Source organism: Condylostylus longicornis, unplaced genomic scaffold, assembly GCF_029603195.1.
Source record: "Condylostylus longicornis isolate FDR11 unplaced genomic scaffold, ASM2960319v2 ptg000013l, whole genome shotgun sequence".
Taxonomy (NCBI): domain Eukaryota; kingdom Metazoa; phylum Arthropoda; class Insecta; order Diptera; family Dolichopodidae; genus Condylostylus; species Condylostylus longicornis.
In genome coordinates, this window is record NW_026577982.1 from 121,653 (window position 1) to 142,090 (window position 20,438).

The 20,438-nt window shown below is 29.4% G+C and overlaps 2 protein-coding genes across 2 annotated transcripts; one reads left to right on the forward strand and one right to left on the reverse strand.

Moving 5' to 3' along the window:
* Window positions 1-1,080: 1,080 nt before the first annotated feature.
* Window positions 1,081-6,342, reverse strand: LOC129605543 (beta-scruin-like). Its single transcript, XM_055515371.1, has 5 exons — window positions 6,247-6,342; window positions 4,508-4,705; window positions 2,637-2,875; window positions 1,488-1,643; window positions 1,081-1,297 (listed from the first exon to the last, which is right to left on the reverse strand). Exons 1-5 carry the CDS (start codon window positions 6,340-6,342, stop codon window positions 1,081-1,083), a joined length of 906 nt encoding a protein of 301 aa, XP_055371346.1.
* Window positions 6,343-7,640: 1,298 nt separating this feature from the next.
* On the forward strand, window positions 7,641-18,581 carry LOC129605642 (collagen alpha-1(I) chain-like). The gene is made up of 16 exons (XM_055515531.1): window positions 7,641-7,713; window positions 11,475-11,543; window positions 12,583-12,645; window positions 12,720-13,258; window positions 13,315-13,360; window positions 13,431-13,601; window positions 13,676-13,800; window positions 13,856-14,405; window positions 14,463-14,957; window positions 15,221-15,562; window positions 15,801-16,177; window positions 16,341-16,629; window positions 16,892-17,008; window positions 17,143-17,349; window positions 17,406-18,282; window positions 18,341-18,581. Exons 1-16 carry the CDS (start codon window positions 7,641-7,643, stop codon window positions 18,579-18,581), a joined length of 4,581 nt encoding a protein of 1,526 aa, XP_055371506.1.
* The last annotated feature ends 1,857 nt before the right edge of the window (window positions 18,582-20,438 follow it).

The window sequence follows — 20,438 nt, forward strand, 5'->3', positions numbered from 1 at the left end:
TGGAACCGTGTCCAATGTCGGAAAAATTTATTTTCAAAACCTATCAACTACAAATTCACAATGACTATATTTTTAAAACTAGCAATACCAACTTAATCAATTGCGTTAAAAACAAGGTTTCTTTGGATTGAACTTTGCATTGCATGATACTGAATTGATGTTCGCCAATTTAATTTTGTTTACAGTTTCGTATTTCTAACAGTCTGAAAACCTAACAAAAATTTTTACTTTTTGTTTTAAAGACTTTTCTTTATGCTCGATCTTCTTTTTGATTCCCAGTTCTTTAATTCCTAAAATTTTTCAATTAAAATAGTCATATAAATTTATGTAACCATATTTTAAAATTACTGATTTACAGTTGTCGTTTTCTCTTAGTTTTTCCTACGGGTACACCACATAATTTTAATTTTAATTCCAAAAAGAGCTCCACATAGGTTGTTTTAATGAGAAAACTTTAACTATCATTTATATTGTTGTACAGAAAATAAAATAGCTAAATATAATATATTATTTTTATCACATAAATTGTCTTGAAAAATATTCAAGTAAAAGATGGAAAATAGTCAAAAAATTATTATTAAAATTTAAAAAAAATGGGACCAATGCTTATTTTTATAATATAGAATGTTAGTAAATCAATTTACTAGTAGTTAATAAATATAATTTAATGAATGCGTGCGTAGCTTTACCACACATTTTCCAGCAATTTGAGGGAATTGCTCTTAATAAAATTAATATTATGCATGAATTTCAATATAAAAACGTAAATTGAATTAAAATAAAAATAATTTATTAAATATGAAATAAAATTAAATAAAATTTTCTTAATTAAAAACATTAAAATTAATTTAAATAAATAAAAATTCTTATTCAATAACTCTAATTTCATTTCGAAACTTTCTTACAAAAAGTTAATAGTAAGTGCTATAATACCTATGACTCACTAATTTACTGCTTTTTCAATACATACAGTGTTTGTAAAAAATTATTTCCAATATTGTTATAAACAAATTATACGTCTTCACCTAAAAGTATGCAATTTTAATATTTTTCAAATGTCTTAAACAAATTTAGTTGTATTCAGGTTTTTAGATCTTGAAACCATTTAAATTCCATGTCTTCACATAAAAGACATGATAAACCCGATAATGGTGATGGTAATTCCGAAATATTATTAAGCCATCTCGATTCCCTTATTGAATAGCACTCAATCGATTTATATATTTTCTTTTCTTGAATTGACATACCACCAATAATAATAATTTTATCATCAAGAGCAATCACATCATGGCCATGTCTAAAAATAAATTTTTATTTAAGAATTTTCTAGCAAAAAAAAGAATTATAAATATAGTAATTTGAATAAGTACGATATAACCATCAAATAGTTACTTTCAATTAAATCATTATACTACTTTCTAGATTTACTGGCAAAGACCATTTAAAATTCTTTTTCAAGTATAATTATTAAATTTCTCTTATTTTACCTGCTTGATGACATTTTCGTAACACATTTCCATTCATTTGTATCCCTGAAATATTTGTCAACATCTTGAAGTGATAAAAGTATACCATCAATATTGGTAACACCGCCAATACAATATAAATCTTTATTATTTGTAATACAAAATTTTCCATAACATCTAAAAAGAAAAATAGAATATGAAACGAAAATTACTGCACACATTTCAATTCAACTTAAATATCTTAATTTTTCTAGTTAGAATAACGGATAACAAAATTTTAATGTAAACCTAATAAAATATTTAATTCAAACTATTTGTGTAGTCGATGGAAGAGAGAAATCAGTTCTGTCATTGCGAATTTTAATGTCAATAAAGCTTAATATTTACTTCAATGTTAAAAATATGAAAAATAAAGATTTTCACTTCAACGACGGAATCAACAGTCCTTATTTTTTAAAAATTAAGAAGGAGAAATCGTAGCCTTCAGCAGATAGGGCTATATGTCAATGTTTACGGATATTTTATAGCCTAATGCTGAATGGCATACATTTAGCTAATATGACATAATTAATAAATTATACATGACACATGTAATCAATTAAACAAAAATTTTACTTTTTATAGAGAATCAAATCGACTAAATCACCGAATTTAGTTCATACTCGTGTATGGTAAGAAAAATGAATGCTGAAAAATTCAATTTAACGTCATTAAATTATTGTGTTCGTGAGATAAAACGTTAAAAATATTGCATCGAAAATTGAATTTTTCTAACTGAATTCTCTCTGAATAAACCTAAGCAGATTATCTGAGACTAAGATTCTTTTACACACCGCTACTCATTTTGCGTTCTGTTGCAATAATAAATTCGGACGTTCTTATCGAAAAACTCATTAAATACAATATTCTTATGATAAAACTGCCAAATCACTACATTACACTATATTATTTTTCTACTTTCATAGACCTTACAAAAATTAATTATGTGTTTGTACAATACTAGAATCATAAGATTCTTAATTTGATATTTATCGTTGTGTTTGTCCAAATTTTGTATTATGCTTTTATTACAATTTTTTCTCTTTTAATTTTTTAATAAAATCCAATATAATTTACTATTTTACAAAAAGAGAGAGTAATAGATAAAAAAAAAAATCATTTAGAAAGCACCTTGGAATTCTAAGATATCCTATTGTATACCAAATATCCTCATTTATATTATATCCTTCAATTTGATCAGTTATTATAAAGTTCACGGTATCCAAAATACCTCCAGCAGCCCAAATACTTTTAAATTCACTACAACAAGATTTTATCATTTTATTCGTCATTTCATTTTTCTCTATTTTAGTTCTTGATGTATCAGCAATAACCATTAGCCCAGATCTGCTTTGCTTTAATGATGCTTTCTTAAAAATTGTTGTATACAATAAACAGAATGAAATGTAAAGGAAAACAAAAGAAAAAAAGCAAAACAAATTTTATATTTTTTTTTTTTAAATTTTTTTAAAATTTCTAAAGAAAATAAGTAATTTAAAAACAAAAAAAAAATAAAAAAGGACATAAAATGTAAAAAAAAAATATGTACAAAGTGATACTTAACCTAGAAAAAAAGGGAAAACTATTTTCATTCTATCTGTGTGTATGCCTGTGTGTACTTGAAAAATAAGCATTCAGTAAACTCATACTTATTCTTATACATACAATTATCATTATTCCATCAAGTATACAAACATATACATTCATACTTGATATAATTATTTTGTCTACTTTACATAATACGAAGCATAAGATATGATTTCTCTTCATTTTATAAAACGTTTCCAGTGCAACTAAATGAACCTACTCTCTCCAAGAAAATGACAAAAAAAAATGATAAGTTTTCTCGCTCCGGTTTTCAACCCATTCAAATTATGAATGCATAATTTAAAGTTAAGAATAAAATACTTAAAAATTTATAAATATATTTTTATATTTAAAAAATGAATTGTAAAACAAGAAAAGAATAGTTGACCGCGCCCGTATAGCTCTTTGGTACCCGTACAAAGGTTTCTCATGTATTATATAAAACAGTTGATGAAAGGATTCACGCAACTACTGCAAATTTTTTTTTTTCGAATAACAACCCCTAAACATTATAGTTAAAGCTACAACAAAATTATTTTTAAAATTGTATGGCAATTATTAAAAGAACTAATACAGTCTTGATCAAACTTTAAAACAAGCCAATAATTTCAAAGCTATACGAACCAATAACCACTCTTATATAAACGAAATTCATTTTGAAGCTTTTGTAAGAACACACAAAATTCCAACAAAATTTTTAATGAAATAGTGACTTTGTACAAAACTTTTTTTTGCCAAGTTTGAACAATGCCCCTTTTAAAGTGTTTCAGATATTATAAACTATGTTATATGGCAGCTATTATGAAAAAAACTTATGAAACTACTACAAAATGTTTTCGAAATAGAGGCTCTATTTCCAGAATCGTTTACGGAAAATTTTTAAATTGTAGACTTTTATAGATTCGAATGGCTGCTTTCATCAAATACAAATTAAATAAAGGTTACTTTAAACAATTTGTAAAATTTTTGTAAGCCTAGCTAAACGGGGAAGCTCGAAGTTTTTCGAACATAAATTTGAATAGGTATAACAATATGCTACAATATTAATTAATTGCAGAAAACGTTCAAGAATTCCAAACCGAAAATAATCTTATATCTCACAAATTTCATATAAGATTATCACTAATTTCCCTTACTACATACACAATTAAAATATTTGGCATGATTTAAGAGCATCTCTTTAGAACACGTTCCTATACTGTTATATAGTTTCAACAAAAATTTTTAAAAGAAAAGCAAAATATATTCCTCATATACTTTTCTGAAATATTTTGCATCCCGAAACTTATTCTTGAAATACACTTTTTTAAGCTTTAAACCAAAAAATTAAATTCCTTATATATCGATTTTATGTGCATTTAAATAATATGGAGGTGCAAAAAGAATTCAATTATGCAAATACTGATAAAACATACTTTTACCCATACTTTCATATTAATATCATAAAATATTGTAGATGATAGAACAATATTTCCAATGCTTTCACCACCAATAACATAAAATCCATTTTCAATAGATATTAAACCAAAATCCCGACGTGGATACGGTAACCTAGTTTCTTTAGACCATTTTATTGTTAGAAGATTAAAACACCAAACTGTATCTGAAATTACCTGAAATGTTAAAAGTAAAATATGATTTTATATTTTTGTTTTTCTTAAATAATTATTATAACATAGTTTACAGGGTGTTCTCAAAATAAATTAGTAAAATAAAAATTTAAAGAAATTAAGAAAATATAAATTTAAAATATGAAATAGAAATAAAGTCGATTAGATCAATGGTTTGTAAAAAAAACTCATTTGAGAACTAAGTTATATTAAATTACGCTCTTGCCAAGCAAATCATTTAAACCCAACTAAATCCAGTGACAGAAAAATTTATTTATTCTATGAATGTTATTCGTTAAAGGCAGCATTACTTAATTTAGACACTTCTATTTTTAATATTTAAAATGAGTATACAATTTTCAAGCTCTTCATACTCTGTTAAAATCCTGCTAAATTTTCATTCCCTTAATACAATTCTCAGTACACGTTAACGCAACAAACCAAAGTTTCCGTGCACATATTTGTATTCTATGTATAAAAATCCTTGACAAACCAACACAAAAAAAAAGGAAGTAGTTAAAAAAAAAATAAATGATGCTAGGTAATAAAAATAAATAGAAACAACAAAAGAAAAAGAATCTGAAGACAAATGAATGAGAATCATTATAAAAGGATTTTTATAGGTCAGTACCAAACCAATATTCATGCTAAATACTGCCAAAATTTTGTTGTTTATAAAGCAGTTTACATAAATCTTCAACAACCAACTACACTAAACCTTAACTTCTACAAGTAAATTGGACTTTTTTCAGAAAAAAAAAAGAGTACAATAAATTTTATTTTTGTACAAAACATGAAAAAATTTTTTAAAATTTTTAAATTTATTTTTATACCATAATAAAGGAGGTTTTTACTTATACAGTCAGCCCACTAGCTAATACGTCGACCATAGCTACGATTCTAGTCGAGCATAGCTAGCAGTCTTTATTTATTATTCTTGTACTTTAACAGACTGATAAATTTATATTCGTTTCTCAATACCGTACACTCTCTACAGGACAGGATTATACAAATAATTCGTTCACATGTAAAATTTCCGGAGACCTTAAGGTATTCTTGGGTGATGGTGGCCTCCTGATTTAAAATTTCGTTTTAAAATTACTTAAATCTCAACTGTCCATAGAACTATATTCAACGTAACGAGCACACATACATATATATATTTTTTTCAAATTTATTTTTCGTGACCTATGGCCTCACAGAACAGTTTCCAAAAATCTACCAGAGGGAAAATTGTAAATCTCGTCACAGGCAGACCAACACATTTATGTACATTCAGTTCTATACATATACATACATTTGTATATGCTCAAATATTGGTCATGCAAGTTGGTCATGACCAGCTTGCATGACCAACATGCATGACCAACTTGCATTGCCAACTTGCATGGATTATTGGCACTTTATATGGAAGAAGAAGCTAATAATTTTTCTTTTGTGTATATATAGAAGAAGAAGATAATATGTGTATGTATACTACTTGAAGGGTAAACAAAAAAAAACAAAATTAAATAAATAAGAATTTTATTTTCAATTAAACTCACCGGAATCTCTTTCCCTCGAGCTGGCTTAGTACCACCAACGACATAAATTTTATTATTACAAATTGTAGCTGAATGATGATGTCTAGCTCCACGCATTTTTGTCAACTCTGACCATTCATTTTGTTTTAAATTGTATAGAAAAACTGATCTCCCATCTGACTTTGAATCATCATTGGTATTATAATTTTCATATGGATTTAATCCACCAAATGACAAAATAAATTTGTTATGTCTTAAAATAAATATTTTAAAATAATTTAATCTTTATTATATTTTGACATTTCTTAATATAATTTTAATTAATTAATGTAGATGGCAGGATGTACAAAATATTTAAAAAAAAGTGATCGAAAATATAAAAAACTCACGAGTTCAGAATTGACAAATAGAAATTAAATTTGCAATTTTTGTATACACTTGCGGCTTCTGTTTTCATCAATCATCAATGAAACTTTATAATAAAATTATCAGAAACCATATTATTTATTGATAATGGTTATAACTAAACAGATTTTAAAAATTTCCATATTATTCGCGATTTTTCTTTGAGCTAAAGTTCTCTAATAGATAACAATTAATATTTTTAAAAATATACAAAAACAAAAACGAGAAAAACCAACATACAGAGTTTTTTTTCAATCTGAAACGAATAGAATATTCATAATAAAAATAATCAAATTTTTTGACCCAATTATTACTTAGTAAAAAAACCATATCTTAATGATTCTTTTGAAGGTCTTTTCCTATTTCTAAATATAAATGTGAAAATTTCATTATTACTACATACACTCAGACACACATATGTAGCTTAAAATGTACATACCTACATATAATAGCTTAAAGATTTTGAAATGATCATAAAAATTCTAAGTTCAATAAACCTACACAGAGTCTAGGTTAATATTAGAAATATAAATGATGCAATGAATGAAAGCAAAAACAAGAAAAAAACCACAAGTAAACTGTTTAATTAATTTTCTTATCAAAAATCTTTAAAAAAAAAAAGCAAAAACAATAAAAAATATAAAGAGCTTCATATAACACAACAAAATTAATCTAAATATCGTTTGAACTCAGCTGTGTAATCACTTTAATTTTTTTATGATTTTACAATCTGGTCACTGTATTTATATACTGTGTAAATTCATGGCATAACAATTTATTATCATTAGGCACATTGAACATATTTTCCCGCCAAAACATAATGTGCGATCAAAGATCACGTTTAATTTTTTACATTTTTTTTCTTTTTTTGTAAATAAATTCTCATCTGAAAATTGGAATAGCATATTCCAGTGATGTTGTAATAAAAAAATAAACTGTCTTTGAAAATTGTACATATTAAAATCATCCTTTCGAAATAAAATTAAATAACTATATTGCTGTACACTTATATGCGATGGTCAATGTCAGAAACATTAGAAAACTATAATAATGAAAAAGGATTAACAAGAGAACAAAAAGAGAGTTTATGTGATGTCGGGTTTTCGACGCAGGAACGCACTTCTTCATATATTAGGAAAACCTAAAAAAATATTTTTGGAGTGATGTCGGTGACTTCATTACTAATTTAATTACCAATAGAACGTTCAGTTTTTTAGCTTTATTATTAACTTCTTTCTGAGAAAAACTGATGGAAATTAATTCATACAAATGCAATAGATATATGAGGGCGGTAGATCACTGGTTCGGGTCCAGTTCGAAGAAAAAAACTTTTTAATTTTTCCGCCTTGACTTGTTCCTTTAATTTCGTAATCCATCTGTTCTGCAGTTGTATAAAGGAATTTCTAGTAATTATTCTTAAAACCTTCTTCAAAATTGAAAAGAAATGTTTAAAACTCATTTTCATAACCTTCTGTAACACTTTCACTGAACTGGACACAATATTACGGTGGGTTATGTGTTGATAATGTACAATTGTACGTTTTTATAATATTGGCGTTTAGTACAATTTAAAAATTTATTTCATATCTGTTATATGCATTTTAAAAATAAACTTAAATTACATAATATGATAATTAAATTTTTAAACTGAAAGCCGGCTTTTTGTTAAAAAACAAAAAAAATAACAAAAAACAATAAAATATTTTGTAAATAAAATAAGTGTGACTTCGATTATTACACAGCTGATCGATCAATTTACACCCATACCATATTACTGAAGAATAAAAAATTGATAAGATTCCGAATTAAAGAAAGACTTCAATAAATTCTTATAGAATATTATGCGTATGTATATATTATTTTTACGCATGTATTCGTTTCCATTATAAATTTATAGAGGAATTTTTTTATCAAATTTAAAATATTAAAATTTTTAACAAGAAAATAGAAGAAATCAAAAATCTCGCAAGTAAAAACTCAAATATTCTCAATATTTTTAAATTTTTTTCATTTTGAATTTTGATAATTTTTACTTGAAGAGTTAAAAACTTGGTACTTGTTAGAAATTTTAGAGAAATAAGAATAAAATAGAGAGAAAAACTATAAATAGACAAGATCAACGATTGAATAATTTCAGTTTTATTTTAAATCCGTGGCCGTTTGTTTAAATAGTTTGAAAAATTAAAGTATTTCTTTTTCCGTACACTCACATTTCATTGAGTAGTGAAGAAAATGAAGTAAAAAATAAAATTTTATATTGTTTAAATTTGAGATTATATAATTAAAATAATTTATTATTTATTACAAAATATATTTTAAAATTAATATTAAAAATTATATTTTCTCGATACTATCGACTTGGCACGCAACATAATTAAAAAAAAAATCCAATCTCGAAAAAAATCTTCTCGGAAAAAAAAAATTAAAATTCTTTATTTAAATAAAGAATAATTAAATTATAAAAATTTAAAATATTAATAAAGTGTTAATAGATTAATTAATTAATAAAAATATTACTTGAAATAATTTAATTTTAAAAAATATTAAAAAAATTAAATTCAACTCTTTTAAAAAAAAAAATTTTTTAAAAATCCAAAAAAAATCTTAAACCTTTCAAAAAAGCAAATTTTATACAAAATTTATAAATTTCTAAAGTGATAAGAAACATTGAAAAGCGGAAGTTCATCATGACCTGTAACCAAATTTGCTTCAAAAAAAAAAAAAAATAAAAAATTAAAAGAGACGATCTAATAAAATTATTTATTTTTTTTTGTATATTCCTTTATGGGTTGCGATAAGGAAAGGCATATAAATTTTTCGTATTAGATCAACCAAAAAAAAAAAACAAAATAACAAAAAAAAATTCTTTAATAAGACATAAAAATCTCTTTGTTTTGCTTATTTTTTAAATACTCGTTTATATTAGCAAGAAACTGTAATATTATTTTAATGAAATTGTCAATTCATTGGAGGAAAAATTTCCCTTAAAGATATGCAATTTTTTACATCGTTAATTTTTTAACGGTATGACGAAACAAAAATTAAAAAAAATGTGCTTACTAATTAGTTTTATTTTCCGGATCCGCCTGTAAATCGGCTTACAAACATTTAAGTTGAATAAAGCTCAATTTCGCTAGTACATTTGCCTCTTCTCTCCTCAAATAAGGACTCCTCACACCTCAATGCACAATAAATAATAGTGGTTCTATTATGAACATCGTAAAGAACTTTAGTATTTTGCAAAAGTAAAAAGTTCGCAACTTTTTTCTTTTCTATCGATTCTTTTTTACCATTTTTTCAGAAAAAAACAAAAAATTCACTCGGTTCGTCCGCTCGTTCGTCTGTCCATGTTTTTATTTACAAAACTTCTACACACTTTGAGATAGAAAGCTGAAATTTTATACACAAATAGATATTTCGTAACAACTTATGTATTTCTATGGAAGAAAATTTTTACCACAACGATTCTTTCAAATTTTTTCTTTTGCTCATCCTATGTTTATGCAATAAATTGATATATTTTAGTATATGAACGAAAGTAATTTAAAAATGCAATGTAGATTGCTTTTAAAAAAATATTTTCATTTGTTTAAGGGAAAAATTCATTTTTGCCAACAATAGATTACACCCAAATTTACTTATTTATTTATATTGGCTGCTCTTTGTTTTAAGCACATATAAAGTTCTGCACTGCATTTCCCAGTATGTATATTTGTTTCTGCATTAATATTGCTTGTATTAATGCGCCACACCTAAGCCCAGTTTATCGGGATGAAATGTGCTTTTTTAAAAACGACTGACTTTACTTTTGTTTATTTATAATATTATATTATTTGGCAATAGTGAAACAATATCTTAATTGATTTTTAACATTAAAAAATTATACTAAAATTATAAAAGTTAATTAGTTTAAGAAGAAATAACTTATAAAGTCACTAAGCTCGTTTATAGATTCCAAAGGCAAGTTGAGGAAAAATTGATGTTATTAAAAAATAATTAAAAAATTTTGAAAAAGAGCTGCACTAAATTTAGTATTGAGTGCTAAATATTCAAAATAAACTGTAATTTATAAAGTTAAAATATTAATAACAGTTATTAAAAGAACTATAATCTCTTTTTGATGATATACCTGAATTGAGCACTAAAATATTTATTAAATAGAGAGTAATAGAGAGATTAATAGAGAGCAATAAAAAATATCAAAATTCTCTTATTTTTATATTTTCAAATACTCTTTCACTACAGAAGAAAATTTTGCTCATTTTCCGGTACCCACTCATTTTAATATATTGAACTTTAAATTTACTCTCACTTTTAACTAACCCGATTCTCTCAATTATTTTTTCTCTCTAATCTTGTTCTTCAAAAAATAAAAATGAAAACAAGTTCAACTTTAAAAACGTCTTAAGATAGAATATTTTCTGAAATTATTTTAAAATTTTAAAAATGCATGCGTTAACGTACGCTTTTTTAGCGCAGGTCCTTATCAATTTCAATTTTATTTTTATATAATTATAGAGTATATTTATATTTCTCTAAAATATTAACTAAATTACATGAATGGAATTAAATTTTATTTTTTTTTTAAACATTCTAGAATTTTCAATGATTTTCTATAAAAAAATTAAATTAAATTAAATAATTAAACAAATTAAAAAATAAATAAATAAAAAAAATTTAAGTTAATAAAATGAGAAAGAAAAAAATCATATTGTTCACTTTAGTTTTGAATATTTTAATTGTAAACGCTGCTGTATCGGATGAAAATAAATCAAAACGATTAAAAAAAGAAAGCAATAAATTAAATAAAAGAGCCAGAAATAGTTTATTAAATAAACCACAAGCTGATTTGCCGAATCCGGATGAAGATGATGATTTAAATTATGATAACTATGATGAATATACTGATATAGGTAAAAATTGTTCAAAACAAATTTAACATTAAAATTTCAAGTGTCTGAGCAATTCATTATTTTCACCATGAAATTTTAGTTTTAAGAAATTTCTATAGGGCTGTTTTTTTACAAAGAATTTATAAAATGATTTATAAATTTATAAAATTTTTACGAAGATAAGTAATTGAATCGTAATCTTCGTAATAATTAAAATTATTACGAAGATTATAATTGCCTATTTGTTCTCTCAAAAGAGAGAACAAATAGGCAATTATAGGTAATATTTATAGAACCATTATTTTATTGAAATCTTAAAATTTTTTTTTGAAAAAAATTAGTTTAAAACAGCTAAGTCTCCCGAATTTCAAATTCCAACTGCATTTTAATGAAAAATATAATTAGTATAGCATGATTAGCAACATAAATACTTAACTTTGTCATAGCATTTTTTAGGCCACTGCCACATGTTCGGCTGTTTTATATTTTTGTTAGAGAAATTTTGCGACACAAATGCTTCTTTAAGTATAATAACAAATTCATCAAATTCTAAAAACATTTCTAGTGTTTTGATTTTTATTTCCTTTATTTTTGTTTCCGGAACTCCGTTTAGTTTCTTTAAAACCACAATTAGAATTGAAAATTTCAAATATAAAACAAAAAAGGAAGATTTGATTTTATGTTCTTTTGATTTAAAAAACTACATATATAACAGCTCTTTTCCTAATTTTAATAGGATAGAAAATACTGATAATTTTATAGTTTTATATTTAGAGCAACTTCAATTCTAATTGTTCTAGTTCGGCTGCACATGATTTCCACATATTTCATTCATATTAATTTTTGTTTAAACAAATAAAAGACTAATAAACTGGAAAATAACGGGTTTCGAATCCTTCTTATTAAAAATTTTGAATTAACGGTATTTTTTGATTCATTAAAATTAGTAACTACCACCTTTCTAGATATGTGTGACTATAAAATATAATACTGCATCATCAACACAATATTTATTTGTTAATAGAAAAGTCATATTATTAATTTTATTTATTCGTTCTAGATCACCTAGACAATAACAATAATAACAATGGACTTCATGAAGATACGAGAAGTATCCCGTCAAGTAATTAATTGAAATTATTTTGTAAATTATTATTATAATATAAGTTTTTAACTTGTAAATTTTTTTTTTGTTAGACGTTCCGACAAGACACAGTTCAAGTTTACCAAGTGAAAACATTATTGGATCATTTCAATGTATTCATGAAGGGAAATGGTATCGTAATAATGAAGTTTTTGAAACAGGAGCAAATAATTGTGCCACATGCACTTGTTTAAGCGGCCAACTTCAATGTGATGATCGAAAATGTAAACCAAATATCACAACTACAACGCCTCGTCCAACAACTCCTTTCACTACAACATCAACTACACCGGCGCCACAAACTAGACAACTTGATTACGCATCACCTGGTACAATTGCAATTGGACCAAGAGGCGAAGACGGATATATGGGGGCACCAGGTCGGCAAGGTGACAGTGGGGTTCCCGGCGTTCCAGGAAATCCTGGAATTCCTGGACCACCTGGTCCACCAGGTCCGATTCCAGATATGTCATTTTACACTCAACAATTAGCCGATGCTTATGCAAGTAATGATAAGGGACCTGGAGCTCCCGCATTTAGACCCGAAAATTTTCAATATCTGCAAGCTCAAGTTGGACCAGTTGGGCCAAGAGTAAAAAGCTTTTTTGGAAAAAAGTAAATTATAACCTAACTTTATTATTTTTTAAGGGACCACCAGGACCTCCAGGAATGGCAGGGCCACAAGGATTTCAAGGTAACTGATAAAATGTTTACATTTTTAATATTTCCAAAACAATATTAAAATGATTCAAAACCTTAATCAGGAGGCAGAGGGGAGCCTGGTGAAGCAGGACAACCAGGGATACCAGGCCAGCCAGGTCCTAGAGGACTTCCAGGAGCACCAGGGAAGGATGGAGCAGCTGGAGATGATGGAGAAGCAGGATCTCCAGGAGCTACTGGGCCACCAGGACCACGCGGTTTACCCGGAATGCCAGGTAAATGATTATTTCGAATATTATCAATTACATTATTATATTGTTTAAAAAGTAACAAATGACTTTCTTCGTAGGCATACCCGGCGTAAAGGGACATAGAGGCTATCCTGGAATCGATGGTGCCAAAGGCGAAAATGGTGCTCCAGGAGAAAAAGGATCTACAGGACCAATAGGAGCTATCGGTCCTACCGGTCCAATTGTAAGCATTTTTGAAATTCTTTATTTAAAACTATTTATTCCCATTCATTTTTAAGGGTCCTGCTGGTGCTAGAGGAGAGCGTGGACGGGAGGGTCCCCCAGGATCACCTGGAGCTCGAGGAGTAGATGGAATTCCAGGTCCACCTGGACAACCTGGGTCACCCGGAAAACCTGGCCCACCTGGATTCCCCGGAACTCCTGGAGCTAAAGGTGATATGGGTCACATAGGACCCAAAGGAGACCAGGGATTACAGGGACCAAGAGGTGAAAGTGGAAGAGCAGGCGCTCCTGGAGAACCTGGAAACCCAGGTTTACCTGGCAAAGATGGATCCCCTGGAGAGAAAGGTGCTGTTGGTGCGCCAGGTATCGCAGGCCCACAAGGATTTCCTGGCAGTAGGGGACCACCCGGAGTCGACGGAAATCCAGGACAACCAGGTATGAAAGGTTTACCTGGTACACCTGGGGAACGAGGTTTCAAAGGAGATAATGGTTTAAAGGGTGAATCCGGACCACCTGGTCCAAGAGGGTTGCCAGGAACAGTTGGCCCTGAAGGGAAACGTGGGAAGAGGGGAATGAGAGGCCCTGCAGGACCTGGTGGACCACAAGGTATTCAATTTTAATATTGAACAAACCGAACATTTAAAAATTCAATGTGGTTTTTAGGTGAAAGGGGTCCAACTGGTAGTCCAGGCCTTCCAGGACCTGACGGAGCACCAGGACCTAAAGGTGGAGCTGGTGATAGGGGACCGGAAGGTCCCTTAGGTCCCAAAGGTAACGTTGGAGACGTTGGCCCACCCGGACCGGCTGGAATTCAAGGATTAAGAGGCCTACCAGGTCGAATAGGACCTCAAGGAAAACAGGGTGGCCAAGGTGAACGAGGTTTGCCTGGAGCAGATGGTAAACCAGGAGAACAAGGACCTCAAGGATTACAAGGGCTACCGGGTCCTTTAGGGATACCTGGTGACAAAGGTTTTCCAGGAGAACCAGGGAAAGATGGTGAAGCCGGCCCCCAAGGAGTTCAAGGTCCACGAGGAGATGCTGGAAAAGACGGACTACCTGGTTTGCCAGGACCCCCTGGGCCACAGGGACAAGATGGACCAAGAGGAAATCCTGGTCCCGATGGCCCAAGAGGTTTTCAAGGGCTACCAGGATCCCCAGGTTAAGTACCACTTTACTTATATTTATGATTATCTCTGTTATAGTTTTGTTCTAAATTGAAGCATACTCTTTTAATTAAGTATTTCTAAAAATCGGACTTCCTTCTTCGTCGGAAATTTCTAAAAATCTGACTGGAAAGTGACTTTCACTTAAATATTTTCATCTACCTATGACAAAAATAAAAAGTCTATTTTAAAACAAAGTCAAATACGAAGATTTATTCTATAGTTCTATTAACATGTTTACTTATATGTCATTAATAGGTAGTCCGGGTTCTCCTGGCAAAGATGGTCAAAGTGGCCCAACCGGGCCTGCAGGACAAACCGGACCAGCTGGCCCAAGAGGTGAACGAGGTTTTCCTGGAGAAAGAGGCCCTATAGGACAACCAGGAAATTCTGGTGAAAGGGGAGAACCTGGATCTCCTGGAAATGATGGACCGCCAGGCTTACCAGGAAAACCAGGCATGAAAGGACATATAGGTGCACCAGGTATGATTGGATTGCCAGGATTACGTGGTCCACCAGGATACGCAGGAGAAAAGGGTGAGAGGGGTAGCATTGGACCAATAGGAAGTGAAGGACCTGCTGGACGAATGGGTGAACGAGGTATAACTTGAAAGAATTTTAATTTGATATTTTTAAAATTTGACTATATTCTAAATTTCAACTTAAAAAGCAAAATAAGCCATAAAGCTATTGCAGCATTATTGTAAAAAAATTCAATCGCTAAACAAAAAATTAAAAAAACATCATTTAACTTTTAAAAACTAATTTGAATATTTAAATAAACACTGCGAATAATGAAAAGCTTTAAATAAATGTTGCACGAATATTTATATTGTAGGACCTCAAGGCTTAGTTGGTCCACCTGGACCACCTGGGGAACCTGCAGAAAGGGGAGAACCTGGTCCACCAGGTCCACCCGGAGAAGTTGGTGCTGCAGGATCTCCGGGCGAGCGCGGTCCTATAGGAGCGGCTGGTCCGCCAGGATTTCCGGGTCCTCCTGGAATATCAGGCATACCCGGAGCAAAAGGTGATCGTGGACTAATGGGTATAAAAGGTGAACAAGGTAGTTCTGGGCCACAAGGTTTACCTGGAGAATCAGGACTTCCCGGACCGATTGGTTTAACCGGTGCCAAAGGATCAAGAGGGGAAGTAGGACAAAGAGGAGAACCTGGTATGGGTGGTCCACCAGGCAGACCAGGAGAACCGGGTTTGGCGGTAAGATGTTTCTATTACAAATATTTAATAATTATGATAATAGAAAATTAAAATATACTTTAAATGTTCAGGAAATATGTGGAAAGTTTTTTAGGAAACATAAAAAAATTCCTATAGCTACGTATATTTTAAATAAATTTTTTTAATGGAAGTGTTTTATTAGGGCCATCCAGGAAATATTGGGCCACCTGGACCTCCAGGAACTCCAGGTATAAAAGGTAATCCTGGAGACAATGGAAGACCTGGAAATCCTGGACACATTGGCTTACAAGGTCCCCCCGGCGCAGAAGGTCTTAAAGGTGAAGCTGGTAGTGACGGTCAACCCGGGCTGCCAGGGAACCAAGGTCCTCCTGGACCAGCCGGCGAAAGAGGGTTGCCTGGACTAAATGGTCCTCCTGGGACACCTGGGTTAAGAGGTCTACAAGGAAGTGCGGGCGAACGTGGAGTACCAGGTTAAAAAAAGTTTTATAAGAGTATTCTAATAATTTTATCAATACTAACGATTTTCATATAAATAAGAACAAACTTAAAATTTTAAAATATGTATATACATAGTAAAATTTACCTAAGTAGACTAGATGTTTAACATCAAAACTATATGTATTTGAAAAGAGAAATTTGCCTTTCATATCTGTTAATTTTCAGTTTACTTTTAAATTAAGCTAAATTTTCTGTTATGTCTCCTTGTGATAAACATTTAAATATATTACGCAGGTCCACAAGGAAAGGATGGAGAACCGGGTTCCCAAGGATTACCCGGACCAATGGGAATGCCTGGACCAATGGGAGAAGCGGGTCCCGAAGGCCGACCTGGAAAAACTGGAGTTCCTGGTATAAAATTTTTTAAAAATTATATTAAAATTTAATATATTAAGCAACCAAGTCAACCAAATATCAAATAATTTTAATTTTTTGTATATATTTGGGGGTTCGTCTAAAATTTTAAAATCTGTATATTATATTAGGAATCGCTGGCAGACCTGGAGATAAAGGACCACCTGGACAAATTGGCAATCAAGGACCGGCTGGTCCCCCAGGATTACCGGGGCCTCCAGGTCCACTTGGTCCACAAGGTTTAACAGGAGAAAGAGGTTTCAAGGGTGAAACGGGTCCCCAAGGAGTAGAAGGGCAAATGGGACCTAGAGGAAAACCGGGTCCACCTGGAACGGAAGGTATTGCTTTTTATAATAAAAATAATATAATTTATTTTTTTAATGTTATATTTCAGGCACAAAAGGTGATGCAGGAGAACCTGGCCCGAAAGGATTAAAAGGACATCGTGGTTTGGTTGGTTTACAAGGTCTTCCTGGCCAACCCGGCCTCAAAGGTGACATAGGAAATCCAGGATCTCCAGGTCCAACAGGAAAACCAGGTGATATGGGGCCTCGAGGCTTACCAGGTCGCGAGGGTTCCGTTGGACAACCAGGACAAATTGGTCCACAAGGATTAAGAGGACAACAAGGTAGTGAAGGAAAACCTGGAGTACCAGGCCCAGCTGGTCCACCTGGACCACCTGGACCTCCAGGCGAAAGTTTAGGATACGATGCTGCAGCATTAGCTGCCTTATTGGCTCAAGGTTCAATTGGAGGTTCTAAAGGACCAGACCCAGGTCTTGGCGACGAACCACCAAGAATGTTTGGAAAATTCGATGAACTTACTGACGAGCAGCATCAAGCCATCATTGAAAAAGCATACAAACAAATTAAAGATCAATTTGATCGCATAAAAAAACCTAACGGTGAACAAAATTCTCCAGCAAAAACTTGTAAGGACTTGGCATTTGCTTATCCTGATTTGAAATCTGGAGAATACTGGATTGATCCAAATGAAGCAGATCCAAGAGATGCTATTTTAGTTTATTGTGATATGGAAAAGAAAGCCACATGTGTATATGCAAAACCAAATAAAAGTCCAAAATTAACTTACTCCGGAAAAGAACAAGAAATTTGGTTGGGTGAGATGGATAATGGTATTAAACTAACTTATAAAGCAGATTCAATGCAAATTGGATTTTTACAATTATTATCTGGTCGAAGTGAACAAAGTATAACATTACATTGTAAGAAAACAATTGGATATGAAGATGAAGCAAATAATTCCTTTAGGTAAAACAATAAATTATATATATTAAAAAGTGTTTAAAGCTGAAAATTTTTATTTTAGACGCGGAATGAAATTGCTTGCATGGAATGATGCCGAACTTAGTCCAAAAGGACCGCAAAGATTACGTTATGAAGTTTTAGAAGACGGTTGTAAATCACGTTCGAATTCTTGGGCAAAAACAGTTATCAAATACACAACTGATAAAACTACACGATTACCAGTTATTGATGTTGGTATACGTGATATTGGAGAACCTGATCAACAATTTTGGATTGAAGTCGGATCTGTTTGTTTTTATTAATCAAACAAACACACAGATTAGTAAATAACAATTTTTTTTAAAAATAATCAAAAAATTTTAGAAAATATTTAGTTAAAAACTAATGTTATACTCTTAATTAATATCTAAAATGAGATTAAAGGTTAAAATTATTTTTATTTTTATATTACTAAATAACTATACTATAACAATATAATTATTTTTAGTCTAATGCAACAAATAATTAAAAATAAGAATATTTATAAGAGCAGTTTTAAGAATAAGTACACTTTTAATAAGGCTTAGAATATAAAGACTATCAGTTAAATATAAATGCAGTGATTCAAATTTTTATATTAATTTAAAATATTAATTTTGAATAAAAAATTTTTTAGCAAATTATAAAATAAATATTTTACTTGCTTTATTATCTTAGATTACTTTTATTAGGAACTTGATCTTAGTTAGGATTAGTCAACTTTATCTTAGGTTGACTTTTACACTTTTATTGTATGTAATTTTTAAAGGTTGCCAACGAAATTCTGTATGAAAATTTAAAAATTCTGTTCCAGTAATAAAATTATTAAAATTGCAATAATTTAAATCTTCTCTAAAATAATTATATCATTCCTTAAAATTTTTCATAACGAATTTCAATATTTGACAGAATTTTTTAAAATTAAAAATAAATATTTTCATTCTTAATTCATTCTATTTGGGTGTGTACATAAATAAACATTTATACGTAAAGCTATTAATCTAAAACAACAAACCCATCAATATTAAAACTCGCTTAAGTCGCGAATATCTCTAATATTTAAACAATATAAAAGCAAAACTTAAACAATAAAAAAGCACTTACATTTCTTCAGTAATTTCATTAAAAATACACTTTTCTTTTGAATTTGTTTCATTTAAATTACTTATTCCTATTATTTTCCAGCTATTACTACATTCCAACACATGTGATTTGCCTTTATTTCCCATTTCATTTTTAAATTTACACGACAATTGTTCATTTGAAATACAATTATCATTTGAATCATTCACTTGACATCCGATATTATGCGAAACTTTATTCATTATTAGATTTTTTTTCGAATTATTTATAAGATACGTACATAATATCAACATAATTGAAAATAATAATACGTGAATATTTTTCTACGTTACGACAAATAATTTACCTGTTTCAACTTTTTCAGTTGTGCTTCTTGGAGTTTTCTGAGTACCTTGATCTTTCAAAGTAAGTATTTCATCCACCTAAAATGTAAGAACATAGATATTAAAGAATGAAATTAGTGTTGCTTCTATTTTTTTATTTATTTTGTTTATTAAATACCTTAAATTCTTGGATTTCCAATGCTAAAATGAACCGATTTCTCCACAAATTTATACAATTAAAATCCATTTTTCCTGGAATCCAAATCATTTTCTTTAATTATTAAAATATAACTTAGATATTCTTGTTTTATGCCATATTATACTTAATAAAATAGTACAAATCCATTTGTTGTTAACTAGCATGCAAAGTACCTAATTTAATATTATCACAAACTTATTTTTAAAATTTATCAATTCCATTTCGGAATTATAATTTGATTACTATCATTTTAAAACTTCCACCTTTTCTGCATTATTCAACAAGGAAATTATTAATAAACAAATTCAGACAAACAAAAGAGCTTTATCAATAATTAACGCTAATACTTTTCAGTATAAATCCTTAACATTTGAAATCCAAGAACAAAGAAAAATTTATTTTATATAAATTTCATATTCTGTGTATTTATTTAGATTATATCTTTTCAATATTGAAAAAAAAATTCATTTAATTACAATAAATTTAATGAGATCTAGATTTTTTTCATAACAATAAATTATGTATAAGCGGATATT

Coding starts and splice junctions, on each gene's coding strand:
- LOC129605543 (XM_055515371.1), bottom strand. CDS start 6,342: ATGCGTGGAGCTAGACATCATCATTCAGCTACAATTTGTAATAATAAA. Junction 4,706..6,246: donor CTCGAGGGAAAGAGATTCCG/GTGAGTTTAATT, acceptor TTAACATTTCAG/GTAATTTCAGATACAGTTTG. Junction 1,298..1,487: donor ACGAAAATGTCATCAAGCAG/GTAAAATAAGAG, acceptor ATTTATTTTTAG/ACATGGCCATGATGTGATTG.
- LOC129605642 (XM_055515531.1), top strand. CDS start 7,641: ATGCGATGGTCAATGTCAGAAACATTAGAAAACTATAATAATGAAAAA. Junction 14,406..14,462: donor AGGACCTGGTGGACCACAAG/GTATTCAATTTT, acceptor TGTGGTTTTTAG/GTGAAAGGGGTCCAACTGGT. Junction 16,630..16,891: donor GGGCGAACGTGGAGTACCAG/GTTAAAAAAAGT, acceptor TATATTACGCAG/GTCCACAAGGAAAGGATGGA.